At 49.6% G+C, this 11,982-nt stretch overlaps 1 protein-coding gene across 2 annotated transcripts in view; it reads left to right on the top strand.

Annotated features, from left to right (window-relative positions):
* The first annotated feature begins 855 nt into the window (after positions 1-855).
* The window catches only part of RSG7 (Regulator of G-protein signaling 7), a 72,185-nt gene continuing 61,058 nt past the window's right edge, over positions 856-11,982 (top strand). Inside the window, exon 1 of one of the 2 annotated variants that reach the window (XM_077665811.1) lies at positions 856-2,050. In XM_077665811.1, the coding sequence (XP_077521937.1) occupies positions 1,916-2,050 (135 nt within the window). In that variant the 5' untranslated portion in view covers positions 856-1,915. The remainder of the gene's footprint in view (positions 2,051-11,982) is intronic. The other variant, XM_077665812.1, reaches the window with a different exon arrangement.

The raw sequence follows: 11,982 nt of genomic DNA, 5'->3' as shown, positions 1-11,982 counted from the left end.
GGGGGGGGGGGGTCAAGCGCTGATGGACCTTGCAGGGTTTCACCATGGCTGGCGTGCCGTCACCGTGCTTAACGTACACGCGATGCGGGACTTGAGGAGTCTCTCCGGTGCTAGAACAGGAAGGGTGCGAATAGTTTCTCTGATGTTGTCGTAGTGAATATTTATTTCATGTTTGTAACGAGTAGCGTCCGGCGTAGGCCAGCAGTACCAGAGTTTGGTACAATTTACCCCACCGCACGCTGACAATGGCGCCGTTCTTGTTTGAATGAAGAGCTGGGTCTAGCACTGATAAAACCCCCACAGCACGTGCTCCGTTGAAATCAAGCGCTCTGAAAGGGGAAAAATTCGCGCCCTGAAATTTATGCCGGCTTCAGTTAGCGACGTACTAATTTCTCCCCAGCAAAAAAAAAAAAAAAGTTTCAGAAACCATTTGCACATTGGGGTTAACTTGTTGCAATTAATTCGCTCACTCGCGTGTAATGAAAAATAACGGCACATGTTTCTGCCTCTGGCGCTCTCCCAAGTGGCTACGTGGCCCTGCCGTTCATTTTTGGCGTGGTGAGAACCCCCAAAGAATTCCTGGTGCAACGAATTAGTTCCCGATCTGACCATACCCGCCCATCGCGTCGCGAGTGGTTGTTGATGCTGACTCCGGGAATCCCACCTCTTGCACTTTATAATTACTAAACACGTTATGTACAAAATAACGTGGAAAAGGAAAGCTGAGAATTGATCGCACACCTTTCCTTCGGCGACGACTCAACAGATGGCGGCAGCTGCTCGCGACCAGCTTCGGTCACGTGACCGTCTTCTCCCGAGTCGCCATTGGCTGGCCACGAACTGTTTCGGTTTTGCGCGTTTTTGTTTGTAAACGGCCGCTGGGTCAGCTGCTGGCCCTCGCTCGCCGTTTCGTTTTATTCGTGTTTTCCCTTCAGCGGGCGCTCGCGCGCGTGTGCGTGTGGTGTCGTGCGTGATCGGCATCAAAATGCGGCGGCGGACATCGCTAACGGCCCGGGAATAGCCGCGGCGAGAGATCAGCCGCCGTAGCGCCGCGTCGGAACTGCTCGGGGCTGCCTGTATCCCAGCGCATCGGCGGCAGCCGCACCGATCGACGACGCACGGTGCACAGACGTCCCCCGCTAACCCCTCCGCCGCTGCTGCCAAGCGCCGAGTGCGATGATAATGCCGCCGCAACGGGCTCGCGGGAGCGCGGCTGCCCGCCGCCGACGATCGCCGCATCTTCCGTGGCTCGCCTCCGTGCGCCGGCGACGCTGCGTGGAGCACCGCGAGCAGGGGCAGCAGCAGCAGCTCCACGGGAGCGCGGCGATGATGGGGAGCGAACGTTAGGCCTAAGGGAGGTCGCTCTCGCGCGCGCCAGTCACCGTCACCCCGGCCGTGAAAACGCCGCCGACTCCGACTCGAAAGAGCGCGCTTTTCCTCCGCGACCGAGCTAGCGATACCGGGGCTCGCCGCGAGGCCTAACGTCGGAAGTCGCCGCCGGCGGCGGCGGCGGAGGCGGCGCGACTTCGCTCCCGCCGGGCCGACAGGGAGGTCGGCAGGCTTCCCAGCGCCGCGCTGCAGTGTGTGCTCTCCCGTTTGGTGCGCCGACGTGTGACCTTCCCTACTTTTTTTTCGCGGCTGTGCTTTTCACCGCTCGACTGGGCCTCCGGTCCGAGGAAGACTCGCCGCCGGGAGGAAGAGTGTGCACAGCGGTGCGCGCGCGCCCGAGTGTTGTTGCGAGAGACAGCGAGCGACGCTGAGTGTGTGTGTGCTGGATCGGCGGCCGCAGGCGTCGCGCTGGTGGCTCGCGCGCGGCCCGCGAGCTTGCTGGTCCCGCTGGAATGGGCCGCGCCTCGTCACCACGGCGCCGAGGCTAGACTTGGGCCGCACCGTGGCACCGCGCGAACGCCTGGCCATGGCCTACCGTCGCAAGACGGACACCGGCGGGGGAGGAGGAGGCGGAGGGGGCAACAGCCAGGCCAGCGGCTCGGCCACCGCCGCAGCCGCCCCGACCGGCGAGGAGAACCCCAACCAGATCGTCTGCCGTAAGGTGAGCTTCGGCGCCGCACTCCCGCGCCCTGCCACGGTGCCTGTGTAACGATCGGTGCCTGCTTAGTTCATTACGTCGACGCTTGTGGGGCTCGTCCCGTCAGGGTGCCCTCAAAACGTTTCTGTCTGAAGGCCCGTGCGCTGACTTCTTGATCGAGGAATACAACTCGATCGTGGATCGTGTGTAATAAAGGACCCTTAAAACTGGCTCCGTTCTTACACCCTCAGATCGCTTTTCTTTTTCTTGAATGAGCGTTCACGGTCTTGGTAGTGCCTTAACTTTGCGGCTGCTTCGCGTTAATCCAGATAGCCAGCCGTTTCCCGGTACGTCATTTTACCGCCTTGATTGCGACTCCCATATATCTTCGTTACATAGCGCTCTTTGCCCTTTAATAGTGCGGTGCACTGCCCGCACTATCACATATCGTTTGCGGCTAGTGTCGTTAGCTTTGGTTATATACTGTATTTAATTAATTCCGGCGCGTAATGATTGCAACTGGTCTTCCATGATTGTTCTCTTTTGCTTCGATTCACTTCAAAGACAAAGCTGCGCGGTTCTATTTCCCACCGGTTATTCGAGACCACGTAACTCTCCCTGCGTCGAAAGTGATCGATGTCGCGTGATATCAGCCCGGCGGGCCGAAACAAAGTCGATGCGAACACGGCGGGTCATTATTATATATGTTAGCTTATCGCGCTGGAAGTTCTGTCTGTACTCATACGATGGTCGTCTGCAAACGTTATGCAAACGCGGTATGTCTATATTTTCTTTTTTTTTTCTTCTGAACCTTCGAGCAAACAGCTCCTTCTTATGCCTTTTGGCCTCAGGTGTTCTCGTTCCCAGGTGAACAAGGAGACGTTGAACGCGCTGTTGAAGTGTAGAGTATCGGATTGGTATGAGTTCGTTTATCGCGTCGCAGACGGCGTATGCAAAGTGTAGCAGACGACAGCATGCCGACTGCTACCATTTTGCGTGTGCCGTTTGCTACGCCCTAAATGAACGCATGCCGTCTGCTACAGTTTGGATACGCTGAAATTCTAGAGAATTTCTAAACAGTCTCATGTCGTTACTGAAACTTCGGAAACTTTCACCGAAGGCACATGTGCCTTCACGGATATTTTCAACACACTTTCCTTCAGGCACACGTGCTTAAATGTAGCCTTCGCGTCTCTCTGCCTTTCTTTTTTTTTTCATTCAGTTACAGAGACAATACGGTCGAACACCGGTATTGAGCATTGCGCGCTCAGGCTTGTCAGCTAGTGGCACCTTCAACAGTGACGTCACGCCCGTGGTGATATAATCTCTCGGTTTTCCGGCGTCCGAAGCCGTCACGTCATCCGGAAATCTACTGCCGAGCCTAGAAAAGCCAGAGACGACAGTGCGGTCAACCTGTTGTTGTCGTCGACGGGAAGAAAAATACTTTGAACGACAATAACAGAACACAGCATCGCCTGCAACCATAGGTAAAACAGGCCTTCCGCGAATGACCGGTGTCGTCTGCTACCGTGAGCCAATGCCGCCATGAATGACCATACCCGTGAGGACAGACCACCAAGTCCTGTACCGTAATAAAAAGAGATACTAAAGGAAGAGCTCTGTGCCAATCGATCCCAGCAGGTCACGCATTGATTTTAGTTACCACATATAGCGGTGCTGTTGGATTTCACTAGAACCAGTACGCGTCATTACGAGGAAGCAATCTTCCGCTTTTGCGTCCAGCTAAGAAAAGGGAAGAAAAATCGATGCTCATTGCTTCGCTAATAAGCAGATGCGCTGAAACGCGATATGACTGCGGAGCAGCTTCGGAACTACGAGTCGAAGACTTCTGCGTAAAGGTGAAAAGGGGGGTAGGGGGGGGGGGGGGGGGGTCTTTTTTCTTCGTCGTGGATTAGTGTGACCCCATCCATCATATATACGGCTCTTGGCAGGTGGGTTTCCTTAAAATCTGTGTGTTTTCAGTTGGTCGACTATATACGCTACAAAATATAAAAAAATTCAACCACAGGAGCACCTTTTACCCTACCTGTCTGTCGAGTGTTCCACCCCAGGGAAACATTTTGCAATGTTTTCTTAGGGTGTTTATCTCAGGAAAATCTTAGGCCTTGCCATATATGGTTGGTCACAAGGTAGGCTACAGGGACAACCCCTCTGTGCCTGTCGCCATAGTTATGACGTATACAGGAGTCATACGAGATATGCACGTGCAACATATGCGCTTGCAAAGATGGGTGCGTGCGAAACACCACGCATATATAGACCACCTTAGCGCAACCGTAGCCCGTATTATAGAATTTACACTCATATAGAGTTGTTGCAAGCATTTTTATGTCGGCCGTCGTTCTATTTGCAAAGCTGCTCGTTCACACGTCGGGACAGCGCGTCGGAGCTCCACACATGCTCTATACGCAAACACAGACCGGAACAAAAACACAAAGGCGATTGTCCGTTCTTCAGAAACGGCCAGCGCGGCTGCAGGTGTTCGCTCCCGATGTTTAATTTTTTTTTTCCCGCCATCTTTGCATTGTTCCGCCCTGTAGCACTTTGTGCTGCGTATGCGCAGCCTGTGTGCGTTTCGGCATTTCGCGCGAATTGTTTTGTTCGAACCTTATACTTGCGCCGGCGCCTCTACTGCCAGTGTGCGTGTGTGTGTCTTTATGCAGGCCTGTCAACTCGCATTTTGCGACTCGGAGAGACATTCGCACTCAGCAGTCTGGACGGGAGAGCGGCTCTTTGTGAAAAACACTTATTTGGACTGCGGTCAAGGCTACGGCGCGTTGAACTTTTTTCTTCTTCTTTTGGGCACTTCTTTCCTGAGATAATTCGTGTCCTTGGAGGAAAGAATCGAAGAGTCGCTGTTTGTAAACGGCAGTGAAGTTGAATGCGTTATTCTTTTTTTTTTTTGCTTCCGCCTCGCAATGTCGTCACTATACTGCAGCCGTTGTGACTGTGAAGCTCCTGTGTCCAGGAACATGTGGCACATAGGTCTGGAAAAACAAGGTTGGACACGAAAGCGAGCGAGTTATTGGCGGACACAACTCGCGAACGAGGCGGCAAATTCGCCGCAGAGCAGATAGGCTCCAGGCGTGGGCCTACTGTTGTGACGTCGCTGTCAACCGCCTTGCACCTGTCAGCCACTCGCGATGCCACGGTAGGAGGTGCTAGGCGGTTGGCCCTGATGTGTTGACAATGGGACGACGTTCTGTAATGAAGTTGTTTTATCGTTATTTTCACGCGTTGAAGGACCATTTTAGGCAATGAAGCCCGCGGCCCCGAATTTGTCAGATTTCCACTAGCGAAAGGTATCCTGACGAAAACGTGTGTTATGGCTATTGAAGGAGTAGAAACACCAATTTTTTTTTCCCCAATGTATTCCTGCTTTGGAATTATGCGCAAGACATTAGTAAGCGCGGATCACCGCGTGAAATTCGCGTACGCTCAGTAAATAATTCATAATTGAATTTTTTTTTCCCATGCAGTTTCCCCTTCCATTTCAGTAACCGAATGGTGGTTGCGACGCCACAGATCACGTGAGGTGCACGGAAACTAATATAATCGCTCTGTGTCCAGTCGTTGTCCTTCCGGCATCTGAAGCAGTTCAGCGTATGAGTTGGCGTGAATTAAAACGGCAAAACAGGCACTTTATCGTAGATCTTGTATGCCCCACGCAACCTCATACTCACTTGTGACGTTACGACTATCTTTCGCGAACCTGAAATCGAATCTGAAACAACATCGTTAAAGAGAGAGCAGTCGGTTTAGCATGGCTAAGCGCGGAATATCCTGTGGTAGCACTAGCTAAGGTGGGCACTAAAGGTCCTTAAGTGCTAAAGGCGTTTGACCTAAAGGCCTTTGCCCGGAAGACATTTACCGTGAGGGCTTTCACCCCAAAGGCCTTTGGGTAAAGACCCGAGTAAAGGTCCGCCAGGTCCCGGAAGGAATTCATCCTTAAGGCCTTTACCATAAGGTCTTCACCCTAAAGGCCTTTCGGTAAAGACCTGAGTTAAGGCCTAAAGGCCGTCACCTTCACCCAGGTGAAGGCTTTCCAGGTGTACACACCTGGCAATTCCTAGTAGTGCTACCGCCTACTAGCTGGGCTACGGCACTAAATAAATTCAATTACAAATGATTTATTTAGCGCTGGTGAATTCGACGTAATGGTTCGTGTTTACTGATGTCAAACGCATCATTCCAAAGCAAAAAAAAAAATCCTAGACAAAATTTAGTGTCTCCTCCCCTTTAACGAGCTCCGAAATCTCGACACGTTGGGTTGTCCGAAAAGCCCAGCGCTAGCCCCGAACAAAGTGCCGATCGCCATCATTTTGCGCAACGAAAGCGCCCTCTTTCTCCTCGTTTTATCGCTCAGCGCTTACGCTAAACAAAAACTAAACGCCCCTGTAGGGCAATTAAGTACCCGCTGTAGGACGTCATTCGAACGGCAGATGAAAGTGCAGGCCCATGTTTTTGCCCTGAGTTCGCCGCCATTATGCCGCTGCAGCGGCACGGAACGCGCACATACAGTTGCCAGGAGACGATAGCTGGTGCATTTGTTACCTTCGGATGTGATTTGACGCGTTTTATTCGTGCTTTGTTCACTCGAAACTATTGTATCCATTTATCTTTCGTTGTTCGAAAAGCGGGCTTTGCCTTCTTACTTGGGTGCCTTACAGTGAGGGCACGCTCTACAGGCGGCCCGTGAAATGAAAAAAAAAAATAGAAAAAATTATAATAAAACAACAAAAAAACTAGTGTGAGCTGGCTGCGGTGTGTATGCGCAGTGTTGATTGTTCTTCGCCGCTGGAAAATCTCTTAATTGTGCTCTGCCGAAAGGACGTGGGTGCGATACCCGTTATGGGTGCGTCTGCTCAATTAGTTGCGCTAGAGAAGGAAGTTTGTAAAATACACGTGCTACATATTCCACTTCAAAGCTTGTGCATCTTTTTACCACACGTAGCGGAGGAACAGGCTAGGCAGGTAAGGAAGGTGTCACCGCCCGTCCTGTTTGTGTTTGTCGCGATAGCACCGTGCAATGTACATAAATGAACGTGCAGAAACTCGCACTTTTGACCGTACTGTTGATCTCCAACAGCGAAAGGGACGTAGTGTGTCCCACGAGCCAAAGTTGTCACTATTTCTGTTGAACACGTTGTAATTTCCCGCGTAAATGGTACTGGCAACAAATCAGACAGAGTCAAGGCAGCATAGTGATTTCGCGCGCGATTGTTCTAGTAAAGGAGGTGTGTTACTTTTGCTGTCTCGCGTTATACCGAGACGACTTTTCGTTACTGATGCCACCAGTTCGTTTTGCGCCCCAAAAATAACGCCTGCCACAAGCTGCAGTTTATTGGCATCTTTGAATAAGGGCAGACATAATCGTAGTTCGTTCAATACATTATTAGTTGGTGACGACGTTCTACGAGGGATGTTCATTAAGTTGTTCTTCCTGGTTTGAAAGTATCGCAAAGTAGGTAATGAGCATTTAAAAATAAAGTTTCTAGTAAGTTTTGCCAAGACTCGGAGGTTTTTAGCCCACCTTTGTTTGGTTACACGAGGTAGTCTTTGCGTGTAGTACACTGACGCGACATATTCGGAAAGTCGGCATTGCTTTCCAGTTCCAGCAGAAGCATAGAAAGTCGGGGGAGTTTGCAGGTATTCATGTTTTAAACGGCGCTATACACTCTAAACAGAAAGCACTCTCCCTTTTGTAAAAGGGAGTGCTAGGGGACGGCATACTCCTTTTTTACACCTATATAGGCGTATTCGTATCCAGAGTGTACCAAATAATACAGGAGAGAAAAAGAGAACAGCTTTCTTTTTTCCCATGTCTCGTCTCTTCTGCACCGCGTAATTTTCCTCGCACGCAGTCAGAAACAACGCGCCTTTGTAGCTCTTGTCTTTCTTTCACGATGCTCCACCTCACAGGCTCAGTCGCATGCTCTGGCTCGTCTAGCTGGAAGAAGTCATCTCTGCGCTCTTCATTTCCTGCCGAACCTGCGTTGGATCCAGACGCATACCTGCTCAAAAGAGCTCGTTCTTGTACGTGTACTGGCGAATGTATTCCACGGCGAAACGAAAAGGGCGTGGGAAAGGGACACACACACAGCGACAACTTTCCGAACGAGTATTATTACTCTCAACACGCGTAGGTACTCAAACGAGCACACAAAATAAAAGGAAGAGATGCGTCCATAGTGCCACTCACGAACGCCACTTCTTTGTCCAAGATATTTACGGATGCTACGGTAAAGTAATTCGGTCCTTCTCTATAGAGTCAGATTCGCCTCTGTAAGCTCACTGGTGTATCGCTGTCTCTGTTCTTGGCTTCGGCGACACATTTGCTGAACAACGGCTTGTAGGGTTTTCAGGGAGAGTAATGACAGGACATGCACAGGTGACCATTTCTGTGTAGTTCCACCTAATTCCTGTGTTATTCATTTAGCCTGTCACTTAGGCATACAGCTTCCGGTTTGTCCTATGAGCACCGGGACATACCATTCTTGCGCATCGAGCATATAAACTGCTTGCGATGTTTCGTGAACCTCCGTGTGCGGCTGGAGTACGAATTTATTTTGTTTATATTTGTATTTATTTATACCAAGTTGTGCAAAATACAAAGCAGTTAGCGGGTCAGTGACCATTGGCTAGAATAGCGGGTCCAAGTTAAGACGCGTTTCAACTTTGACTTTGACGCCTTACGTCACAGATAGCCTGTGTCATGGCCAGCGTAATCAATAAAACGGGCAACAAGCCAAACAGGACTGTTGTACACTTTTTTTTTCGTGCAAAAAATGACTGAGAAATGCATAACTTAGTACATTCAGGGGGCGATATGTGAGGCTGTGTAAATGAAGCGTCTACCACACTGGGCTAGATAACCGCTTGACGAAGATATTGGTTCGTAGCCTTTTCAAGAAATGGTAAGATACGTACCTATCTATCAAAAATTAAAAAAAAAACACTTCTTTGCAGCTGACTTAAAATAAGGAGCTAGCTTTATGTGTACTGGTAGGAATTCCAAACTAAGGCCCCAGTATAAATTTCACAGGCCTCTTTCCGTATTGATTATACGAGATACAGGCAGATTCAAATTACTGTTAGCTGCGCCTCTTGCATTTCGGGTCGGAATTTTAAGCAAACCGATCGAGATATCACCTTTGCATTTTTTTGTTGTTTTAGTGGTGTAGAAAGCTGTGCGTTTCGCGCTTCACTATCAGTAACAACCACCGCGGTGGCTTAGTGGTTATGGCACCCGGCTACTGACCTGAAAGACGCGGGTTCGATCCCGGCCGCGGCGGTCGAATTTCGATGGAGGCGAAATTCTAGAGGCCCGTGTACTGTGCGATGTCAGTGCAGAACCCCAGGTGGTCGAAATTTCTGGAGCCCTTCACTACGGCGTCCCACATAGCCTGAGTCGCTTTAGGACGTTAAACCCCCTTAAATCTTAAACTTCCAGTAACACATTTCGTCTTGGACGGCCCTTTCCATCCCATCTTTTCACACCTAACTGTACGTACTACCTCACCGCTGTATACTGTTGTCCCCGGACCGGTTTGATGGGACGGCAGCAAATAGCAACCCCCCCCCCCCCCCCCTCTATTCTGACCGCGTTTCACCGTATACACATACGGGCATCGCCGGACATCGGCAAGGGCGATCGTATAGGCTTCCAATCCGCGGAAGAGCACGCGGCCTGTTCCTTTCGGTGTCGGCGGGCGGGTGATGTATAGGCGAAACGAGCGACTAAAAACGCAAAGACGCAGCAGCGCAGCGGAAATGGTGGTGCGTCAGCGAAGGGAAGATGCGGCGTATGTAGTTTTTTGGGGGAAGAAGAAGACTGCAGGGGGTGTGCGGGGGAGGCACCATGAGTGATGATCGAGGCAGCGGTGGTAGATCGCGATAAAATCTGTTCCGGCGCGCTAACACGGCGCGGCTGCGTCGTCATGGCTGGCTGCCCTGCTTGGCGCGCGGGTATTTCGGCGTTTTGTCTATCGTTTTCCGCGTTTTTGCTTTACGTACAGTTTGTTTTTTTCATCCGGAGCACCCAGCAAAAACGCCTCGCGCGGGAGCCGGGAGAGGACCGGGGTCTTGGAGCAGGCGTACCTATACAGCGAAATATGTGTAGCAGTACACCGGTGGTCGGTTTACCTCTTAGTGACTTGGCTTGTCTCGTCTTTGTTTGCGCGCACTTTCCTTATCTTTTCTCGAGCGCCGGTGTACTTCCTTTCTCAAAGATCGGCTTATATATCCGGGTCGTTTTTCTCTGCCCTTTCCTTCCCTCCGTTTGTGTCGGTTACTATACGGTCCCCTTCCAGATGCGGCCACCGCGCGCAAAAATGTACGCACACAAACGTTGCTTCTCGGAAGATTGACTTGCACGCAGAGCAGTCGTCATAAGGCAAAAGCAAAAAAAAAAAAACGAGACAGGGAAGGAATGAAAGGATGAAAAAAAAAAGCGCGGCAGAAGAGACGCGCATTAGCAACGACCAGAAAACTGAACGTCTGCTATATGCAGACCTGCTGGAGCAGACGACTCTAGCCACGGCGCCGTCTGCCAGGGAACAAAACAATAGTGAGAAGCAGACGACAGGGACGCTGTTGCGGATTCGTTCTGCCTTGTCACGTGTCCAAGGATGAAAAATGAAACTCACAAGAAACGAGTGTTCGTTCACAATGATTGTGTATCGTATTGCGATTCAGTAGCTATCGAGGAGCTGAATTGCAGCAATTAAGGTATGTGTGAAAAAAATAAGTGGAGAGATAGAAAGAAACGGAGTAGTCAACTTCACGGTGCGAGCTATGCGCACCGGTCGGCCAAAGGAACATCACTACCTGCGTGCTCATTTCGGCATTCATCTCAGCCGTATACGGTTTCTTGCTTGTCTATTGTGCGAGGTGTGCCGGAGATTGCTGTCGTTACGTGCTCACAATTGTTCAGTTTTCATTTGATAACAGCGGTATTGATTTTCAGGACAGGGGATATATATTGTCCCGAAGTCCCACTCATGCTGCTAATATATGTAAAAAAAATCTCCGCTGTAGCTGGAGTCGTCTCGCGTTGTCGCATTTTCCTTCCAACACGTGTTAAGCTCCAAATATACCATGCCTTATTTGCTTCACATATCAGCTATTGTAATCTTGTCTGGAGCACCGCAACCAACACAAATAAACAAAATATTTTACAATCCAAAAAAAGAACATCGATACATACGATACATCGGGGATCATGAACGCTTAGCACATACCAGGCCCGCTTTTCGCAACCTATAAGGTCATTCCTGTCTTTTCATTACACGATTTCCGAATTTTGCGTACATACTTCTCTTTGACTAAGTCATTTCGTGATTTTTTAATTGCCGCCGCTTCACTACAGCCCCACGAACCAGCCGTATCCACACGAAAACACAGAAAACTGGCACGTTCCCGCGTTTCCTAACAAATTATAAGAACCAGTCATTGAAACATAACCTCCCTTCACTGTTAAACAAGTTTAAGTTAACGCTAAGCCCACAAGAAACGACTTGCGGGAACAACTTCTAAATGCATTGCAAAAACCTAAATGTCTGTCCAGATTTTGATCACATTGTGTTTCTTTATCAAATATTGAAGTCCATTGCATGATTACGTCGCCTACGATAGCTGGTTTTTGAACATGTAATATGTTCAGTTCTATACAGAGTCCAGTTTTTGTATTGTATACACTAGCCGCGTTTTCCTTGTATATAACATTGCATATAATATTGCTTTGCTGTCATATTGCAATCATGTATCTGCACTGCTCTACCTTGTTATGGTCTCTTGGGCCTCGTCAAGCTGCCCCGGCAGCTTTTTGCCAAGAGCTCTAACCATATATATATATATATATATATATATATATATATATATATATATATATATAATATATATATATATATATATATATATATATATATATATAT

This window comes from Amblyomma americanum, chromosome 5, assembly GCF_052857255.1.
Source record: "Amblyomma americanum isolate KBUSLIRL-KWMA chromosome 5, ASM5285725v1, whole genome shotgun sequence".
NCBI lineage: Eukaryota > Metazoa > Arthropoda > Arachnida > Ixodida > Ixodidae > Amblyomma > Amblyomma americanum.
This window is presented reverse-complemented; position numbering and strand designations above follow the sequence as displayed.